The 22,952-nt window shown below is 36.0% G+C and overlaps 1 protein-coding gene across 1 annotated transcript; it reads left to right on the top strand.

Moving 5' to 3' along the window:
* The first annotated feature begins 3,428 nt into the window (after window positions 1-3,428).
* Window positions 3,429-20,747, top strand: LOC142348705 (uncharacterized). Its single transcript, XM_075400158.1, has 2 exons — window positions 3,429-3,704; window positions 20,242-20,747. Exons 1-2 carry the CDS (start codon window positions 3,471-3,473, stop codon window positions 20,620-20,622), a joined length of 615 nt encoding a protein of 204 aa, XP_075256273.1. The 5' UTR covers window positions 3,429-3,470; the 3' UTR covers window positions 20,623-20,747.
* Window positions 20,748-22,952: the final 2,205 nt, after the last annotated feature.

The raw sequence follows: 22,952 nt of genomic DNA, 5'->3' as shown, positions 1-22,952 counted from the left end.
GGAGTTTCTACACCAAAACTATCAAAGTAAAATGTTGGACCACCTTCTCTTCTTATAACTAAAACACAATGTGTACCTTTAGTTGGATGTAGATTTACAATAATGTTAGAGTTAGGTTCACTTACCATTTCTGGTTTATCATCTCTCATTACAATCTCAATTGGTGTTAGACTTATATCTTTACCTATATCTTTTATTCTGATATCACTCATACTTTATTATCAATATTAAATTTATTATTGAATTCCTCAAAAGTTAGGATGAGCATTTTTATATAATAAATTTATTAAATCTAAGTCTAATTATAAGTCTAAGTCTAAATCTAAATCAAATCTATCATTATTATATAAAAATGGAAACAGGTAGTGCAGTTTTTTTTATTATTATAATTGGAATTTGTTATATATTATATGATTCAAGACCAAGTAAATATACCAAACTAGAAGAAAGCTTTGGTGGATTTATGAATAGGAGCCTTTTTAGATCTGAATATGAAAAGTCACCACTACATACTATTGTTTATGTTGGAACTGGAACGGGTAAAACATTTTTTATTAGACAATACTTAAAGTTATACTTAGACCATGATAAAGTTCAAGATCAAGTTCAGGATCAAGTTCAACATCAAGTTCAAGATCAAGATCAAGTTCAAAGTCAAGTTCAAGATCAAGTTCAAGATCAAGTTCAACATCAAGTTCAAGATCAAGATCAAAGGTCCATAGTTATAGTTTGTAAAGATGACAGAGACTGGATAGATCCTGAGTCTAATAAGTTTTATACTGGGTTTAATAAATGTGATATAAATATGATCACAAAAAATAATATGCATAAATTTCAAAATTGTGTAATAGTACTTGACGATATAGGTGATAGGTTAAATAAGGATATAGGTTAATATGTTACTGAAGGTAGACATTATAATATTCAAATGATTGTAATGTGTCATAAACCAGCTCAAATAATTAATACAGCAAGAATAAGTTGTGATACTATTTATTTAACAACTTATAATGGACCTGACCTATTTAAAAACTTTAATGAGATATATAAATGTGAACATGACTTCAATACAATAATTAGTGAATTAAATAGTAACTATTATAGTTGTTCAGATGGAATGTCAGATGAACTTCGTTATGGTATAATTAAATATAATAAAAAGGAAAATACTTTTATTATAATTAGTAGTAATAGAACAATGATATATGATTCAAGAGTTGGTTTCTTTGATTTAAAAGCTCTTAGTTTAAAAGATGATTTAGAAAGAGAAGATATAAAGAAACTTATAGCATATATGAAACCACTAATGATTAATGCAACAGATAGAAAAGTTATTAATCATGATAATTATCAGTTTTATTTTAATAAACTTCTTACTTTAAATCATATTAAAAATCAGAATGATGTTTTAACAAAAGAGATGATTAAGGGAGAGAGTATGAAAATTTTATCAAATATTGGTGGAATTATAGGCACAGGTTTATTTATATTTAATTGTTTTTATCCTGATTCAATATCAAGAAATGCTGGAACTGTAGCAATGGGAGCAAGCACAATGTTGAGTAGAGTAAATACATTAGTTAATGTTGGATATGGAGAAGAGTTGGAAGGTGAAACACGGACAAAGTCCGATTACTCGATCTGCGAAGCAGGTTCCATGATCCAAGAGGAATATATAGATCGGGGAAGCAGTTATACTGATCAGGGAAGCAGTTATACTGATCAGTGTAACTGTGACTTCGTCAATGAATAGATGGGAATTTTGAATAGAAAGGGAGGAATGTTTTTAAACAAACTATAAATAAATAATGAAGAATTTAGAGAAGAGATTATAAATTTTGTTAAAGATAAAAAAGAATTAGACCTTGATTTGATTTTAGATAAGAGATGTAAAACTAATACACTCAATACTTTAGGAATAAATATTTAACAGAGTGTATCACATCTAAAGATAATACTAAAGATTTAATTGAAATCATGGCTAAATATTATCCACAAAGTTTGTACACCGATTCTACAGCATAGCTAATATTATCTGCGAATTTGGAAAACAACTCCGTTGAGCAGTTTGGTAAACCACGAAAGAAGTTCGTTGGAGAACCAGGAGCAAAGCTCGTTCACTGATAATTTTATCTATTAAAAATGCTTTTACAATGTTTAGAGTGTAACTATAAATGTGGAAACATTGCTGTTTTAAAATATCATTATGAATCATTTCATAAAATTAAAACTGATAAATGTATGTGTGGTAATATAATATTTAGTGGTATTTGTGCTAATGATTTTTCCCCATGGGGTTGTCCTTTAAAAAACGAATCTAGTTCTAGTTCTAATTCTAGTTCTAACCCTAGTTCTAGTTCTAATTCTAATTGTAGTTCTAACCCTAGTTTTAGTTCTAACCCTAATTCTAACTCTAGTTCTAACCCTAGTTCTAGTTCTAGTTCTAGTTCTAGTTCTAGTTCTGGTTCTGGTTCTAACCCCAGTTCTAGCTCTAGTTCTGGTTCTGGTTCTATCTATGACTATAACTCTAACTCAGATCCTAACCCCAACCCTAACCCTAAACTTATCCCCAACCCTAACCCTAACCTTATCCCTAACCCTAACCTTAACCCCAGCTCAGAAGTATTAACTAGATGTTGTAATAAGTGTAATTATATAAAACCATTAAATAATTTTGATGAGGGTGAGTATACATGTAGAAGTTGTACTTCAGCTAAAGTTAATTGTCCATATTGTACTTCTGTTGTGAGATATGATGGTATACGGGCTCATGTAAAGAAACAACATCCAGATATAGAATTGACTAGAGGATTTAGTAGAAATATAACTGATCGGTGTAACTGCTTCGCGGATAAAACAATTAATCCTAGTTGGCAAAGTCCTAGAGCTGTAAGTCCTTTACTTATTAACCAAACAGAGGATCTGCGAAGCAGTTTCACTGATAGTTGTTCATGTCAATACTATAATTTTGTATCATTTCTTATTAATAATGGAATAAATATAGAAAAAATAAAAGAAAATATAAATTTATTGAAAAGTGTAGATAATTTGAAATAAAAAGTATTAAAAAATAAAAAAATATCAAAAAAGAGGGATTCACTCTTTAAGAGAGAAAAAGAGCGATCTTTTCTACTGGGGATCACTCCGAATAAGAGTGAATCACTCTTAAAGAATGAAATGTAAATTCTGATTTGATTTTTTTATTTTTTGATTTATTTTTGATTTTAATTGATTTTTTTTATTGAATTTAGAGCTAATATATAGTAGTGAATAAAACAAGGGATTCAACAAACAGTAAAATTTGGCCCGATTCGACATGCGCGATTAGCGTTAGGAGAAAGGGACAAATTTTACTGGTGGTTGAATCCCTCGTTTTATCCACTACTCTTGAGCCGTTTTTGACCGGGTTCGGTTTCGATATTGTCCAGCTCTCAACCTGGGTAACCCAAAAAGAAACCAAAAACGGTTCAATGTCTCAACACGTGGTGATCTGTGCTTTGGTGGTAATGATTATGTCATTGGATTGCATTGAAGCTGATATTGGCCAAGCCGACTGTCCGGGTAATGCAACCTACCTGCCAGGCGTCGGGGAGTCAGTTTGCTTAGAATTTTTGGTGCAAGAGGGTCTGGTCACCAGATTAGAAGCCTTCCAGAAGTGCCAGAGCCTCAACTCTAAGGCGCGTGTTGTATCTGTCAAGACAAAGGTAAGATTTTTCGTCTGCAATTTCTCTCTTTTTCCTACAATTTCTGCTCTCTCTTTCTTTAAAAAAATGTCTGATAGGTCACTTACCTTACTATAGTTCGAGTTTGGCATCCGAGTTTGAAGTAGAACACTTGCTAAAAATTAAGTAGAGCCACTATAAAATAGAATCTTTTCCTTGTCTGCCTCCCGAGCCCATTATATGTTGTGGACTGCTAATAACATGGCCCCCAATGCTTGTGCGCGGTGGAACAATTTGAGAAGATTCCTAATATGGCGCTCTTTAGAAATTTAAGCGTTGGTCAGATAGTTCCACTTGGCATCATATTCGTAGAGGTTAAAATTTGAATTAAATGCATTAGCAATTTATTCCATAAAAGAGAAAAAATTCTTATTTTTGATGTAAAATTTGTACAGGGTAGATTTTGACTCATGCGTCAAATTTGTGTTCACCTTCGATCGACAATAGTTGAGTCATATTAGGAGGTTTTTCTATCTCCTCAAAAAAGACGTTTCTGAAATGACGGATGATCTTGTTTGTTGGGTGACCCGTGTTGAGGACAACGACAAAAAAATCGACGAAAGAAGTCGTCGTGTTCGTTGTTTTGTCGTCGTTTTCTTCGTTTTCATTAGTTTCCGTCGTATAAGTCGTTTTTTGCATGTAAAAAAGATAGTTTCTTTGTCGTTTTTTACGTCGTTTTTTTAAAAAAAATGAAATCGTCGTTTTTTGACCGTTTTTTCGTCGTTTTTAATTGTTGAAAACGGAAATTGAAACGAGAACTGGAAGGCAGTGTTTGTCAGGCGATAAAAGTTATCATGATATGACGGATTTTTTCATCGATCACGGGTTTAGCTCTTCTAATGAAGTTTAATTGCCTTATTTTTCAAAAGATTGCAGCTCTTGCTTGCTAATTGTTTTTCTATTAAGAAATTGAATAGAAAGTTTAGATTTTATGAAGTTAGTTTAGATTTTATGAAGTTGAAGGGTCGTTATATCAAGCAAAAAACTCTTTGTTTGAAATTACTGCGGACATTGTTAATGAAAATTTTGTATTGTTACAGGACTGCTTTTTAATTGATAAAAATCATCTGGTTTTTGCTGCAAAAGAATGCTTGTTTATGAAAGCTGGTTCATGCTGGTTCTGAATTCTGGTTCATGCTGGTTCAGAACGAAGTTTAAAGAAAGCTATATGATATATGATACTGAAGATTTAAACAAAATTTCTCAGCAAATGAGAGCATTGGGTCAAACTGTGCTAGGGCTCTTTTATCAGCAAGAATTGCATAAGTGGCGCTAGAAACTGGGTACTTTCTCTGAGCAACAAAGATAAAAACTATTTCTTTCTTTGCGTTTTTTCACTTTGTGAGCCATCACCAGAATAAAAAAAAATGATATATTTTAATTATGACAATGTCACAAAAATGAAACACAGATAGGTACAGATAAACCGAAAGGAAGCAATAATTTATATCTGGGCATTACAGCCTCAAATGCGGAATAGGAGAGTTCCCTGTTTGTGCTTGGCGTCTTTAAAGCGGATTATTTTTTTCAATTTTTTATTGGTAACGCAAAGATCTGCTTATCTGAAAAAACGGCTCATTAGCCCCCGAACAGCGCTTGTTAGAAGATCAAACTAATCTTTTGAAGAACCACTTGGAACTTTGGAACTTTTGAAACACACCTCTTAGGTAGAGATGAGAAAAAATTGTTTTTTGTTCAATGTTTGCAATGAAGAATTAGTCTTGATTTTGTCCTTCTCGCTGGAAACTATGTGAACTTTGATAATGAAGATTTTTTAGTGCACTTAGTCAGTTAGGAAGCGGGGATTTAAGGATCTGTGGCCAGAATTCGATTTAAAAATGCTGTTCTCAGTTGCTGACTGCGTAAGATAATGAGGAGGCTGTTTAATGTTTGAATTGTTTGCTCACTTACCTACACATTTTAAACCAAGCGGGGTTTAACTTTTTATATTGATTTGTTGAAGTAATGGTTGAGCATTACGGTTGTTGTCCAGGTTGACAACTTTCAAATTGAGGACCTTCCGAGAAGTTGTAAATACTTTCATTTGTAGGACATTATTAAAGGTATTCTCTGCAAGACACAAACCTTCTGATTTCTTATAACATTTCTCGGTACCTAGATCCGAGCGCAATATAAAGTAACTGAATGCATAAATATGCAAATATATTGTTTTTCAAGCTTGCGAGAACTATCGTCAGAAAGAAGTGTTCAAAACAAAGAATACCTACATTGGGATACGGGTACTTCATTTTGGCGTCAACAACGCAAAAAAAGAAAAATCAGACATATGTTGTGTAATGTTCAGAGCTCTCCATCTGAAATTTTGGAATCAATTTCGGATTAGTCAAATTAGAACTCTTTCAAGACTTCAGATTTTGAAAATTCTTTGTAGGTTCTCATTTTGAGACAAACTTTATATGACTATTTTTAATTACATATATCGACAGTTGTTTCTGTAGGCACTTTCAAAGACATGGTGTCTTATGTCAAACATGACACGGTATTTTTGATTTCAAGATAATGGAGCGACTTTCAGTCTGCCGTTTGATAGCAACACTCTTACTTCAACAATGAGTGGATTGAATTGTAGAATTGCTTTTCTCTGATCCATTTGTTATCAGGTCGTGTTCAAATGATTCAGCAAAACTGTTCTGGTTTGCAATCTTTAGACAGTATTATTTGGCGTCAATTCAACAGTTTAGTGTCTACTGAATTCTCCTTTCGGTAAAAGGGTTTTTGCTTTGTGGACGCTGGTATGTGTTTCAGAGGTATTTGTTTTCCTGGTATTTGTTCCTGTCAACTGAAATTGATTCTTACAAAACATATTTCGTTGACACGTTTTGCGACGAAAAATAGTTGTTTTTTGTTTTTATTCATCCCTAATTTGCAGAACTATTCGGCCAGAAATTAACTGAGGTGAATTTTCATGGCATCTCAATTATCGTAAACATGGGTAAATGAACTTTCATTTTTGATGCCTCTAATTCAAGTTTAGATGTATTTGTTCGCTTCATGGTTGTTACGTGGGATTAGCTAATGACGTAGTTAAGATTCTGATTTGCTTCAGTAGGAAAATCACCTAGGTAGCCACTGAATTTGCTATATCTGATGCATATGTAACAACATGAAGCTGCTGAATGGTGACTAGTCCTCTAACGAATCATTTTTATGATGTAATGGTTTTTATGCCAATATATTTGTGAAAGCAAATCCTACAAGTTGCTTTAAAATTTGGGTGATGTTTCTTGATCCTACTTTCTGCCTTGTCTATTGGCTGCTGGAAGAAAGCTTCAAGTTCCATGGCAAAAGGCTTTTCACTTCTCTAGTGGGTTTTAAAAACGGAATATATTTTTGTTTTTTAGTGACCAAAATTTGGTCTTCTAGAAAAATAAGGTGTCATTAACTGTATCCCATAATTGGCCAGAACTCGTTGTGTTATCTTTTCATCATTTTCAGTGGTGTCCAAAAATTGAGTTGTCTCTGAATAAAAATTGTTAGATTGAGTCCTCCCCTTTTAGCGTTTCTTTGATGCATGTTGTCTTTTTGATTGCGCTATCTTTTTCTTAAAGTTCTTATTGCATTCTTTTATGAATTGACTGCTTGGTGTGATGGATGTTGAATATCAGTGTTTGCGTTTTTGAAATACATAGAAACACACGAAGCCAAGCAATTTGCCCAAAAAAAGTCATTTCTTTTTTAACATCAGTTGGGCGTTGTTTTTGGGCCATAGATACCTTGATGATTATTGGTCTTCCGCCTAGTTTTTGTCATGACTTTGCTATCTGTATAAACTGGGCTTCTTTATCTCCTGTGTTTAATATGGCAAACTGTCAAAAAATCGGTAGGAGGTTAGTTGAGTTGCAAAAACGTCTTTGTCCACTTAGGAGGGCTCTACTCAGGTATTGCCGCTTTTACGTAGATACTACTTCTGCTAAACGACAAAACTTTTTTCTGATTATGCTGTAAGAGATGATATGGAAGCTATCACAATTGGCTGAAATTTGGTTTCAGTTTTTTATATGCTAGATGAATTTAATTTTCTTTGGTGTCCTTCTGTTCTAAGCTCAGTTAAGATTCGACCGATTGTCTGTCATGATTGTTATGTTTTTCCGGGGACCGCAGTCACAATTTGGCTAGAAAATACTTATGAGGTAGCCATATATTTACTTTTAGGTTGCCGAATTTTGCTATATCTGTTTTTCTTTAATTTTGTTGTTAAACGTCACAAGCCAAATTTTTGCTCTGTTTATTTCTTCAAAAGTCCACAATTTTCGGGCACATCTTCCTTCAAGGCGCTTTCAACTGGCTGAAAGATATTGAACCAGGATATGTTACGACTGAATTGGTTTCTCTCAATAATTTTCATACACTTGTTTTGAACTGGTCCTGTTATTGTCCATCGTATTTTGAGCGAGAACTATTTATGGTGTCCCAGATGGCTCAATTGTGTACCTCAACAAACTTGTTGGTCTGAATGAATTGTATCCTGTCAGAACGATACAACTTCAAGTGTTTTGTTTTGTCAGTTGTGTTGCCTAAAAACAGTCCCAAAGTTGGCTACTGAGGCTGTGTATTAGCTATACAAGGTACTTGAATTGGCTCCGTAAAAATACTGTGGTTTTGTCCATGATGGCCGCCATTTTTGTTGTTTTTTGTTTGCGTTGTTGCTGTTGTCGTTGTTGGTTTTTGTTGGGCTTTTGCTGTGATTGTTGACAATGTTTTTTTTTGTTGTTATTGCTTTATGTGCCTATGCTTCATTTTACGATTTGTTATTTTGTTCTTAGTCTAGTATTGTTTTAGTTATAGTCGGCGTTACTGCTGATTAAACTCTATTTTGAGAAGAAAAGTCGTTAATGTTACTGAGCCGGTTTCTATTCAAATCAGGTGTTTCAAGTTTTTTCACATCTTTGCGTTTTTCAAATGTTGAATGATGTGTCCTGGATGGTTAACCTGTTTTCACTATAGATTGTTGCGTTGCCTTGTTTTTTGATGAATAGAAGAACATTTGTCTACTTGGCATCTATACTTGATGATGCATTGTCTGTTTTGTTAAGAAAGACAATTAGAAGTGAAAGTGTCCGACTGTCTGCTTTCTATTGTACTCTTGTTCGCTGAAAAAAACAAAAACACTGTTGATGTTTTCCACAATTAAGGTTTCCAATGAAGCGCAAAGAGACAGTTTTTCTTGCCGTTGGTTCTTTTCTGGAGATTTACTACGTAATTCTTCACCTAACTCAGCATATTTTTCTATCTTTATTTAAAAAAATCTAACAGGTTTGGATAGATATGTTTCTTTTTGGATGCGATTTTTTTTCCATTTTGTGAGCATTGCAGTTAAAATATATTCGTCGGCTCCTCCCTGAACTGCGGATGGTCGCAGGTCAGGCGGTGAAGAAAAAGAATGCACTTACTGTCTAAGAAAAGCAGCAAAAAATGAAGCTGGTCATACAAGACTTCTCTTGAGTTCATTTATCCCATTTTTTACAAAAAATTTCCACGAATCAATAGCATGAACCACTAGATTTAAGGAACCAAAAAGCATATCAAACCAACAGACATAAAATTTGCAAAATATCGAAAAATTCATAACCTAATAATTCCCAAATTGTGATCGAAATTTTGAAGAACCCTTTTTTTGGGAAGAAACAAGCGGAGCAATCACAGGTATCAATGCGTGGTGTGACTAGGGTAGCCTCTGAACAACTCATGAGCCTATCAAACTGAATTGCCTCACAACCAAAATTAAGGCTATAAGCAATTGTATGGGGAAAAAGTGGATCTGTTCCATATTTTATCATTTTATAAATAAAAATTTAATTGCTAGATTTTGTAAAGACTTTGACTTTTTATGCTTAGTCAAAGACTATATATTTGAGTAACCAGATGCCTCACCAACGCCAATGATGACTGAGGCACTTATTGCAAATTAACTTGACCTTTATATGTAAAAAGTTATTTCAATCACTTCAATCAACCAATCAGTGATAAACAAAAATAAAAAAATAGATGGTGTTTTGATTGGTTAGAATTGTAACCAAAATGTTTGGATAGTCTACTAGTATTGCTTTGAGAACCAGTGGCAACTGTTACAAGGAGCAGTAGTTCCTTGTTTGGAATCCAATTTGAATCTCAATTAAATTTAGTCTTATGATAGCAGCAGTAATATCAATTGACTGAAGCCTTAAAAAGTTCAGCACCACACGAATCATAGGCTATCATTTGATACTCTTAACTTCAATCAACAAGAACTACAGTCTTTATAGCAGCTTCTTTATTGCTTATGGAGCAACTAGCAGTTTCAACGCAATTATTAGTCAAATAGATTAGAGGCAAGGAACCGAACCCGCGCCACAATCAAGAAGCAAGCTGGGAAAAAAATGTTATTACAGAACAATGTAATATTTGAGCAGTTGCAACGTTTTATCTACCGACGTGAACCTCGACAGCAATACGAACTGAAACGAACCGTCAAATCAACTTGTTGGACCTAAGAAACACAGCAGCGATGGCCATAGAAGTCTGGAAGGGCACAGGAAAACGGTTGAATGTTGATTGGACGAAGTGTCAACAAATTAAGATTTTAGAGAAAAAAAGAGCTGATTGTTTACTCAATTAATCTGACGAGACATCAAGCTTGAAAGCTAGCCGACACAAAACAAAATAATCACAGTAGAGAACGCATATTGATGTTTCTTCGAGACCTACCACTAATTAGAAGACAATAGACAACTGCAGAATTTTGCTTAAAACTAAACTGTTTTGGATAGTTCGAGTCGGACACCAGATGCATGTTAGAAAAAAAGAGTCTCGTTTTGAAATTGTTAAATGACAAAGTGCTGCATCTCCAAGATGTTAAAAAATTTTGTACATTGCTTGTCGGTTGTCGGAAGGATTCGTTGCAGTCCCACAAATTAATAAAATATGTTCAACCAATTGAGGCCCGTTGTCAACTTTGACAGATGAGTTGAAAACAGAAAACATAAGTGAGTACCATCAACAATTGTGCATCGAAATGGATCAGCCAGAGTACTGGATTATTTGTTCAAATGTCAAAGCCACAACTTGGACTCGGAGGTTTAGGAGTCTGTTGGAACAACTATGTAGACGTTGTAAAACCACGGACATCCTAATGAAAGTAGAAACAAAACTCCGCTGGTGGAGTCTTCAACAGACAGCAAAAGAGATTCAAACGAGACAGTAATTAGAAACTAGAGAAAGACTCCAAATCGATAGGAGAAATTGTGGAAGGGTAATAAAAGACTCAGCGTTGCCAAGTAAATTGCGTACGTCGAGGAATCCTGCAAACAATTTGTTGAATTTTGAGATCTTGATGTCTACAAGCAAGAAGCGCAGCAGCAATTGAGGGAACGTCAAAATGAGTTAGAAAGCGAACAACAAAAACGAATTTTGAGTCGACCACTGTCTCTCTCTATGATCTCCTTAACGCTCCAGAGATCGTCCATTAGTTCATACAAGAAAAACTATACAGTTCTTACCCGTGAAAACCTTTAGTTTTCAAACCGGGAGCTCAAAATTTCTCTGTTCCGATGTGGAAGCTCTGTAGATACTGAAGACGAATCCAAAAGAGTTTATGGGGCAGATCAAGATAAAGAGTCCTCTCGACAGGCACTCCACCTGCAAATAACACCAGCCTATGAAAATAGAAGCAAGAGCCAGATACAATACGCATCTCTCATAACAGATCCGCTGAGAGCCGGATTAGGAGCACACTGAACCAAACTACTTTGGAAGTCATATATCAACAGGCTGTGAACAGTGGAAGTATCTGAAGATCATTATTACGGGTAAAACAAAAGCGGCAAAAGCATGATTGGAGTTCTGCCCACATCCATACTGTCATGCTTCAGATACAATCTGCGACAAATACAGTAGATAAGACGTAGTCATCAACGCATAACTGACAAAAATATCTACCCATCATCCAGTGCAGTTTAATTTTCCTAGCAGCATTGACAAATGTCGTCACAAAAGTGGTTATTCAAGACAATTTTTCGTCGTTTGACAGAATTAAGTTCCCAATCAGCGATAAGCAGAAAACGGATACTATTACATTAAAAACGTTGTGTTGTAGGCCTAAAACTCTAAGAAATTCGAACGCCTTTTCAAAGACGGAGAAGACGCTACTTGGGATTGTGAAAAGATCGGACTATTGAAAGAATTGGAAAAACGAGTATATGCCAAGAAGTTACGACAGTGCTTCAATTGTTCGAGACCAGGTCACCAGTCGAAAGAGTGCAATATGACAACGAGCAGTGTCCTCAACTCTAAGAGGTGGCTCAATATAATTTTGCTTTTTAAGTTCACAAGGACGGAGGCCACTTCAACTGTTTCAGATGCTAAAAGTGCAGTAGCAACCAACATCACGCAATGAGGACTCCCAATGGTACAAATTAAACAGACCAAAACAAATTTAATTCTGAAGCGCCAGCAAATTGGATTTTTTGTTACTCAGTTTATATGTAGAAAAATTAGATGAATCTCAATTTTATGATCGAGGGAGAAATTGTCTTTGTCAGCAGCGGAGATCAATGGATCAGAAGTTTTCAACACAAAAATAGAAAACTTGCTGTTTGAGTCCATGAAAAGCCTCGCCTGATGACGACAGCGCAATTCATTGTTCATGAGAAAATCTCAATGGGCTTTGTGCAAGTTTTGAAAGACCAATTGCGTTTGCTACACTTGCAATGAGGCTTAAAGTCTATAAGAGATTGTCACATTTCAAATACAACTGAAAGTAGTTTCCAACGCGGAAAAAACAGCTTTAACTTCATTACCACTAGAGCGCTAAAATTCAAAAAATTCACCAGCAGTTTGGTCAAAAATTGAGTTGGACTTCAATGGCCCGCAACCGGAACGCATGCAGTAAACTTTGCAAAAAATACAACAACAACACTAGTTGACAATTCAACTCACCATTTAAATAAAAGGTAACATTTTGAGTCGTACGCCTGCTTTGCAATGTTCCTGATGATTGGAAGAGCGAATAAGGAGCAATGAAGACGTAGGAGTTCACCAATGAAAACTTTTACCACTGAAAGATGGAAAATTGTTATTCTGAGAAAACGACGTGAATTTACAAACATGAAGTTTCGAAATTTCTACTCTACGATCAAGCAAGTGAACTCCTTAAAACATCGCTTTTAGAAACTCATGGAAACTCTTAGAAACTTATATAAAAAGCCTATAGAAAAGTGCCACCAGTAAACCCATTGACAGAATTAGGACATCAACACAATCAACAACCGTTTTTGCCACAAAATTTTTGCAAGCCTAAAAAGACAGCAGTATGTAGTGCACGCCCGGAATTTCAAAGCATTGCCCTATACGATAAAAACCTACATGAGCCAAAAATGCATTGGAGTTTCCCAGTATGCCAAATCAGAAGTCATGAAAGCAATGCATTTGCAAGTTGATGCCCCAATCAAAGACCGCTGAATTCTAAAACTCTCATGTCAAAAAGATCAAGTGCAGGCAAATGAAAGTCACAAGTAAACAAATCATGTTGGTGGGGCAAGAAGCACACTGAAGTAAACTACTTTGGAACTCATATATCAACAGGTTGTGAACCGTGGAAGTATCTAAAGATCATTATTACGGGTCAAGCAAAAGCAGCAAAAGCATGATTGGAGTTCAGCCCACATCCATACTGTCAAGCTTCAAATCCAGTAGATCAGACGTAATCATCAACACCTAACTGACAAAAATTTTTATCCCTCATCCAATGCAGTTCAATTTTCCCAGCAGCATTGACAAATGTCGTCACAAAAATGGTTATTTTTGAAAATTGTTATCACGGACAAACAAATTCGTCGTTTGACAGAATTAAGTTCCCAAGCAGCGATAAGCAGAAAACATATGCTATTACAATAATGACGTTGGGTTGATGTCCCAAGGATTTCTAAATACTTCCACTGCCTTTCCAAAGACGTACAAGACGCTATTCGGGATTGTGAAAAGATCGGACTATTGAAAGAATTGGAAAAACGAGTATATGTCAAGACGTTACGACAGTTCTTCAATTGTTCGAGACTAGATCACCAGTCAAAAGAGTGCAAAATGACAACGGGCATCGTACCCAACTCCATGAGGTGGCTCAATATAGTTTTGCCTTTTAAGTTCACAAGAACGGAGACCACTTCAACAATTTCAGATGCTAAAAATTCAGTAGCAACCAACATCACGCAATGAGGACTCCCAATGGAACAAACTAATCAGACAAAAAGAAATTTAGTTCTGAAGCGCCATCAAATTGAAATTTTTGGCACTCAGTTTATTTTTAGACAAATTAATGAATCTCAACTTCAGGTTCGAGGAAGAAATTGTCTTTGTCAGCAGCGAAGATCAATGGATCAGAAGTTTTTAGTACTAAAGTAGAAAAATTTGCTGCTTGAATCCCCGAGAAGCCTCGCCTGATGGAGACAGCGCAATTCATTGTTCATGAGAAACTCTCATTGGGTTTTTTGCAAGTTTTGAAAGACCGTTACTATTTGCTACGCTTGCATTGAGGCTTGAAGCCTATGAGAGATTCTCATATTTCAAATGTAATTGAAAGTACTTTCAACCTCGGGAAAAACAGTTTTATTTTTATTACCACTAGAGCGCTAAATATCGAAAAATCCACCAGCAGTTTGGTCAAAAATTGAGTTGGACTTTATTGGCCCGCAACCGGAAAGCATGCAGTAAACTTCACAAAAAATTCAACTAAAACACTAGATGACAATTCAACGCACCATTTAAATAAAAGGTAACATTTTGAGTCGTGCAACTGCTTTGCAATGTTCCTGATGATTTGAAGAGCGAATAAGGAGCAATGAAGACGTAGGAGTTCACCAATGAAAACTTTTACCACTGAAAGATGCAAAATTGAATTTCTGAGAAAACGACGTGAATTTACAAACATGAAGTTTCGAAATTTCTACTCTACGATCAAGCAAGTGAACTCCTTGCAACATCGCTCTTAGAAACTTATAGAAAATTGAGTTGGACTTTATTGGACCGCAACCGGAAAGCATGCAGTAAACTTCACAAAAAATTCAACTAAAACACTAGATGACAATTCAACGCACCATTTAAATAAAAGGTAACATTTTGAGTCGTGCACCTGCTTTGCAATGTTCCTGATGATTTGAAGAGCGAATAAGGAGCAATGAAGACGTATGAGTTCACCAATGAAAACGTTTCACCACTGAAAATGTATTTCTGAGAAAACACCGCTTTTAGAAACTCATAAAAAAGCCTATAGAAAAGTGCCACCAGTAAAGCCATTGACAGAAATAGGACATGTTGGAATTGTTGAACAAAATGAATTAAGTCAATCTAAACACAATCAATGACCGTTTTTGCCACAAAATTTTTGCAAGCCTTAAAAAAACAGCAGTATGTAGTGCACGCCCTAAATTTCAAAGCATTGCCCTATATGACAAAAACCTACCTAAGCCAGAAATGCATTGGAGTTTCCCAGTATGCCAAATCAGAAGTAATAAAAGCAATGCATTTGCAAGTTGCTGTCTGAATCGAAGACCGCCGAATTCTAAAACTCCCATATCAAAGAGATCAAGTGCAGGCAAACGAAAGGCACAAATTACACAAATCATGTTAGTGGGGAAAAAAGTTCGTGAATTGTGCAATCTGCGCATGACATTCAGTAGCAAACGATAATTCAGTCAACAACCAAAATCTCGCCAACACTGTCCGACAAAACCTCTACATCGAGAGCTTCCTCAAATCAGTCAAAACCCCGAGAAACAATTGAGATCTATATGAACTGGAATTTATGAGGAAATTAAGAAAGTCATGGTGGATTCGATCTAAAGACTTAGATGACAACTGGCGAGAAATTCAAGTCCCAGAAGACATAGAGTTTTAAGAAACCTTGTCAATTAAGCAAATTTAATTTAAGAAACAGATGCATAAATTTGAGATCTCAAGTGTCTACAAAATCTTCAGAAGGAAAAATCTGCATATCTGCAATTTAAAGGAACGCTAAATTTTGCTTATCTGATTCAAAATTGCCGTGTAGTACCTGTCAACCACATGACAGTTCCAAATTTAGAACTCCAAGTCGCAACCACATTAGTCGGGCCATATAACTGAAAGTGATATTGAAGCTTTAGATTAATTGTTATTTTTGCATATTTCACGAGGATCAACATTAAACAAAAGGGATCTCTCGGAGTAGTCAAAATCCATGAGCAACCAATTTAACTACCAGAGTCAGTTATCACTTGTATTTGTCATACAAATTAATGTGCCACAGTCATGAGACACAGAGTCATGTCAAGCCTCCTTGACAAGATTCAATGCTGGACCAGTTTTCTCAGATACGTCAATGAGTGACAGCTGCACAAAATTTAGCAGCTAAGCAAGTAAAAGCTGAAAAACTAAATGGAAAACCAACCCAGCTAGAGCCTCACAATTTGGTGGAATCCAATAGAAACTAGTACGTAATTGAAAGAAAGATATAATAGAAAACTTTGATAACCAAACCTCCACTGATAAAGTACTCAATACGAGTATTCGTCCTGAAGAGCAAGCAATCGAGCAAGCAAGATCTGAGAAAAAAAATAAAAAACTAAAGCGAAGACCAATATAATCTGGAAAAGATTGGCATGCAAACCAAATCAGAGGCCAAAATTGGTCTGAAGTAAACATTTGTAACTTAGAAGAAAGGTAATTTGATTGGATGATGGACGATGCTGCAAAAATAACAGTGCACAAATTGGAACGAGTCACAAAGATTTCTCTGGTGACGGCTGTGTCGTTTGATCAGCGAGAGTCAAAAAACCACGAGGAAATTTCAGTCGTCCAGAAGTGAAACTGGTGCTAGTAATCTATGCTGCTGTTTCCAAGATAAAATCAGGGCCAGCAATGTTAGCACCACTATTCATCAAAAGCATTGACATCAAAGATCATCATTGAATTGTTGAACCCAGGAACTTAGAATCTGTGAAGACTAGAAAAAATTCTATACTTTTGCATAGTTTTTACAATTTCGGCGCGAAATTTTGTACAACAATCCGGTTTTAGGAAGAAATGATTATGTGATTTAGCATGTGGTTAGGCTTAACTCTAAGCCACTCTTGTATTTAACGAAATGAATCGCATCATACTCCCACGTGTGTCTCTTAGCACTTAAAAGTGAATAAGTAGATTTTTTTCTAAAAAATCGCATGTTTTTCTTCAAATACCTTGAAGTGTTGTTTTTATTATAACCAGATGGTTTTGGTCAGTCATTGGCTATAGATACAAGAAATCAAAAGCCTCAAACTAACCATCGACGACTGAGGCACCTGAAAGAAAAGGCGCAGTTACCTGAAATTTACAATGTAGTTAATGACTTTATTCAGCTAATCAGGAATAAGTAGACGTTATCTTTTAGATGCTTTTAAAGCCTTAATTATTTTAACCAAACGGTTTGAACAGGGTAAAAATGTTATATTTAGAACCATTTGTAGTTGTTTCACAGAGCAGTTAGCTTTTGTTTGGCATAGGGTCTTTCTTAATCAACTTCAGACTTTTGGCGATGAAGGATTACTGGATTTTGGAATCGGCGGTTAATTTATTAAGCTAGTTGAATTTTCAATTAAAAAGCCAGCAATAACACTATAATTTGATGGAAGTCTTACACGCAATAGTACGAGATTAAACATAGTTATAGATAAGTTCATTCCTAATTCAATCAACTAACATTAAATTCCTTTTAAACAAACGAGATGAACTTTAGAAATAGGCCGTGAAAATTGTGCGAAAGCTGTGATTTCGTAGCAACAACAACATCTGTATTGTATGCGTATTGAAAACTGTTTTCTTTTCCTTGGTCTGTGAGGGTGGTTTTGAGATAGTTCAACGTATGTGCGTCGGAATTGGAATCACTGCCATGGTTTCTTGATTTACAATAGCAATATCACTCTTGCAAATTGAGAGGATCCCCTTTGTATCTTTTCAGTCATATTTTCAATGATCTTTCTCTATCATTGGTCAAGATCTACTTATGTGCTGTTTTTTGCTCTTGTGACAAATAGCTCTTGCGGTAATATTGGGTTGTTGAATTTCCTGTTCTGCCGAATTGGAGTGATTTTTTGGTTTTTTTAAATTGGAGCTGTCCTTGTATCTCTCAACCCCGAATTATGCTATTTACTGAGTCGCACCGATGAGAGTGGTTTTGGGGGATGTCTATTATGTCGATTTTTGTCACGTCAGTAAGGTGACCCCGTTTGACAGCTGCTGGGTTTTTGTCTGGCCCTGTTATTCTCATTCGAGTTTGAATCGTTTCCTCATTCAAGTTTGAATGGAAAAAAATTTTTCTTTTGCTTGTTTGCTTTTGATAAAAAAAGAATATCTGGAATTGGTAGCGTTGTTAAGTAATGATTATGTTATAGCGATTGTTGGTGTTTCGTGTTGTCTGCTAAAACTAGCAGCTTCGTTGCATTCTTCCTTAAAAAAATTTTTTTGCTAGAGAACAATTTTTTCTATGGATTTTTTTCATTAATGATGACTCCGGAGGTGGACTATCTGTAGTATTTATTGCGCTCTGAAAGTTATTGAATGGCAGATTTGTTCTATTAGGCACTCAAGTGTTTTGGGCTTGTATGAACGCTGAACTGGTTGGTTTCAATAGCCCTCTGTTGCTGACTGAATTCAGTTTTGTCGAAAAAGTTGGGACTTCGATTACTTCATTTCGCTTTACATCTTCATTTATAAGTTGGTCACTGCATGTCTGTTACAAATTTGTCTCAGAAGATCCCTGTTGTAAAGTGCCCCAGTTTCAATCTGGAGACAGATTTCCGTTTAGTGCACTGACGTGCGCTGTTTTTCTCGCCATTTTTGCAAAACTTTGTCAAAAACATTTAATCGAAGTGACGGATTCCCCTTTTTTCGTCGCTAACTGCAGGATGAAGAATTATTGACGTAACTTTGAAAACTCAATGGTTAGTATCTATAGCATTGTAGATATCTATGCTTTCATTGTTGACTGCTGTGTCCCATTTGACCTGAGATATGAAAATTGAGACTGTTTTTATAGTTCGATGTCAGGAAGTAGACCTGTTGATTTTTTTGAGTTTGCAATAGGCAGACTAATATCTGATGGTTATGATTGTCTTCAGTTAACACTTTTTAACAATTTAATTTTACTATTCTTGCTTAATTGATATAACAAATTTTTCTGGTAACCAAACTGTACCCCCTTGTGATATTGGTGTTCATGTTTTTATTGCTCTTTGTATCTATGATATTTTTTGAAGTATTTTCTCGAAGAAAAAAAACTTCGAAGATTTTTTTTGTTTTTTACAGTTATTTAGAACTCTTATTCAATCAATATTTTTTGTGCTTTCAACTGAAGTTCCGTCAAATTTGGTGTTCTTGGTAGTTTTAACTTTATATTGAGAAGCATCATCCAAAATTTGTCAAAACATGCCTTGTTCAAGCAGAGTGCTGTACGTGAGGTGAAAAGCGGCATGATCCTCAATCTGTTCCTGTTCCTGAATTAATTTGGCAGCTGAATCCAACTGAAATTGAATAGTTGGATGACCATAGTGCGTGAATAGTTCAATCTTTTGAACTCTTTGGCTCATTTCCTCTAAATTTAGTTTGCACTATCAAAAGAGCACTATTCTGTTGCGCTCGAGAACAATTAGTGTTACTTGTGTTTGAAAAAGGTTGTTTGTTATACCACAGTTAACTTTTATTTAATTTTTGTTCTTCAAATTGTCTGCAGCGTAGAGGTAAGGAGTTTTTCATAGAGTCAGCCCATACTTTGATAAGATTTTAATAGTTTTTCAAAAGAAAATTTCTTTGTTATGTTAAATCAGCCGAATTATCATTAAAACCGGAGTTTGTGTTTGTAGTTACTGGTGTTGAGATTTGAGTAATGATATGGTCTGGCTTTGTTTTACTCTAAACTTCATTGAACGTCAAAAAAAAAATTCTACAGAACGCGTATTTTTTCTGAATTCCTATGTTAATACATAGTGTCCCCCCCCCCCGTTGAGACCCCTGTCAGCTTTTTATACTACTCATCAAGTATTTCTGATTGTTCCGTTTTTTATATATTATTTAACATCCCAGGCAGAAATGACTTCTGACCAGACCCAGATTTGAACCAAAATTCAGAACTTTTAATTTGTCTGAAAACAACGTAAACACTTCTTGTACATCAAAAGTCACTTCCGTCTCGGACCTCGACCTTCAACCTTGTACGTGAATAAAGAACAACGGTGAACCTATTCTGTCCCCCCAGCTTAGATATAGCTAAGAACGACCTAGATATAGTGTCGGAAATGAATAAACTTTGAAACTTTGATACCGACAAAAAGCATCAGTAATAGTTTTTTGGGATCTTCTCATTCCACCCATCCCCCCAAGCACCCAGTGTTTTTATGTGTTGATATATAGCACGTTAAAATGTGAAAAATAGCACGTGCGTCTGGGAGCGTAAAATACACATGCTCACTAAGCTGGAAGGGGAGACAGAATAGATCTTTTTTTTTGTTTCAAACAGCCGGAGCTTGAGATAATACTGAACTGGGCGAATGGACTGGGACTTGATATGAACTACCAGTCTGGCTTTTGGACAGACTACTACCGGTTTACAAAGGTAGAGAAGACCCAAGATGAAGATTTGAGCGAATTGCAAATTGCGAAGCGCAGAGATAGAAACCTATACAGAATGACATTCGGAAGTTATTCGATAATGCCGCATGATCTCTGGCGCAACGAATCTCAGCCTGGAAATGCTCTGGACGAGCGGGATGAATTATGTACGGCCCAGAGTCGTCCAGGCAGACAACCAGAGTTCTTAGGCCTGGATGACTACGAATGCGAGGGCGAAGTGCTCCATTTCGCCATTTGTCAAGTTCCAATGCTAACGGGCGGACGTTAACAGGAATCTGCACCTGGCTGTGCGCCCAGTTGAAAAGTATCAGAGTTTCTCGGAAGTTAATCTAAGTAACGAATTTGGGGTCTATAGGTATGGGTTTTTTTTATCGTTACACAGATTGGAAGGCAACAAAAACGTTTCGCTGCCTTAGAAAAATGTTCTTTTGTAATATTTTGAAACTATTTCCGTCATATGTTGTATTTACCTGATTCTGAATCTTTTTTCTCCTCCCTTTCGTATCCACCAATTGGTAGTAGTTAATGTTCTAAATTGTTCTACTAAATTGTTCTATTTAACATCCCAGGCAGAAGTGACTTCTGACCAGACCCAGATTTGAACCAAAATTCAGAACTTTTAAGTTGTCTGAAAACAACGTAACCACTTCTTGTACATCAAAAGTCACTTCCGTCTCGGACCTCTACGTGACCTTGTACGTGAATGAAGAACAACCCCCCCCCCCCAGCTTAGAAATAGCTAAGAATAGTGTCGGAAATTAATAAATTTTGATACCAACAAAAAGCATCAGTAATACAGTAATAGTTTTTTTGGATCTTCTCGGTCCACCCATCCCCCCCAACCACCCAGTGTTTTTTGTGTTGATATATAGCACGTTAAAATGTGAAAAATATAATATTCCCATTATAGCCCCCCTTGCTTTTTGGTCAGATAACCTATAGCCCCCATCATGGTAATTATACCATAATTGGGGGTGGGGGGGGGCTATAAAATTTCAGGGGGGGGGAGGGAGGGGGGCTATTATGGGAAAGACCCGGAACTTATAATAAAGCATAAAAACACTCGCAACTGTTTCCTCCCATTCTTTTCCACCCCAATGTTTCTGGATCGCTTCCGTTTGCCCCAGTCTGGTAGGTGCAAATCATTTGGAAACCCCCAAGCGTACACACCATCTTCTTACATAATGAATTACTCTGTATTATCACATGTTCTGTAACATCATCGCTGGGAAGACCGATAATAGAAAAAAGATCTATAAATCACCCCGTTGTTTTAATGCCGCCCCCACTTACTTATTGTTGTTATGTAGCACAATAGTTTGTAAAACAAAATAACACGTGTGCCTGAGGGTGTAAATGGTAAAATGGTATATGCCCACTAATTTGATGGGGGGGGGGTGGTCAAAATTTAGGCATGTGCCCTGATTATGACTTTGGGAGTTAAAAACACGCACATGCACTTTAAAAAATGCCTAAGTTCTGCACGGCAATATGATAAGATGACAGAAATTGCTAATACATAGTCAGAAGTTGACTCCCATTGACTTTTGTTTTTTTAAAGCGTGCAAAAAGCATGTTTTGAGCTAGGTTGGGACTTTCCCATTGCTCCCCCATGAAATTATAGCCTCCATTATGGTATATTTACAATGATTGGGCGGGGGGGGGGGGCTATAGGTTATCTGACCAAAAAGAGGGGGGGGGGGGGTTCTGCAATGGGAAAGACCCGCTAGGTTACGTGACACTGCAGAAGTCACTTCGGAAGTTTGTCTTTTCATCTGGAACTCCATCGCGGTTCTCGATAAACGCCAGAAGTTCTCAGTGATTTCAAACAGAATCAAGTAACTAATACGTTTACTGCTCAGTTATATGCTATTATATTGTTTTTCGGATCTTATCCGTTTGTACCCCCCCCCCCCCCAGTTCGTTATGCGCCCCCCCCGTTACAGAGCAGGTGCCATGACATAGTAAATCATTATGTAAAAATATTGCACGTGCAAATAATATGCGATCACTAAGCTGGGGGGGGGGCACAAACTGAAGAGATCCTGTTTTTTATCAGCTGCAATTGGTCAAATAACAGAACGACAGGGGAAGGAAACAGTTTCAGAATCTGAGGAGAATACTGAGCCTGATCAACTAAACCAAATTATGATTTTTCAAAAATCCTGAATTAAATGGAAACCGAATTATCCTTGTGGATATTTTTTATTTTCAAGTGAAAGTTAATTAACGCACAGTTTAGGCTCCAGTTATGGTTCGTACACCCTAATACGATATTGGAGTATTCATCGTAAGTGCTACAAACGATTTCAAATGTTTGGATTTTGTCTAATTCCTGTTATTAAGAAACCCTGATACAAAAAATTGTGTAAATTTGACTTTTACTTTTGCGGTATCGAGTTATGAATGGCCTCAAAAGAAGGCACGGCCGAGTGAAAACATTAACATTATTAGCAGAAGTCTAATATGTCTAGATAGATATACAGCCATGCATGTTTTTTTTTTACGACTCGAAGAGGAGCATTGAGACTCTACAGGTTTTTTTTTAGCAGAAAGCAAGTTTATTCATAACTTGGAATTTTGACTTCTTTGTGTTCG

Source organism: Convolutriloba macropyga, chromosome 10 (genome assembly GCF_964194025.1).
Source record: "Convolutriloba macropyga chromosome 10, txConMacr16.3, whole genome shotgun sequence".
NCBI classification, from domain to species: Eukaryota; Metazoa; Xenacoelomorpha; order Acoela; family Convolutidae; genus Convolutriloba; species Convolutriloba macropyga.
The sequence above is the reverse complement of the archived record's forward strand: the minus strand, read 5'-3'. Positions and strand labels throughout refer to the sequence as shown.

Bases quoted from the DNA above. Each gene is read 5' to 3' on its own strand.
- LOC142348705 (XM_075400158.1), top strand. From the start codon at position 3,471: ATGTCTCAACACGTGGTGATCTGTGCTTTGGTGGTAATGATTATGTCA. The intron at 3,705-20,241 runs GTAAGATTTTTC...TGTTTCAAACAG, and splicing joins TTGTATCTGTCAAGACAAAG to CCGGAGCTTGAGATAATACT.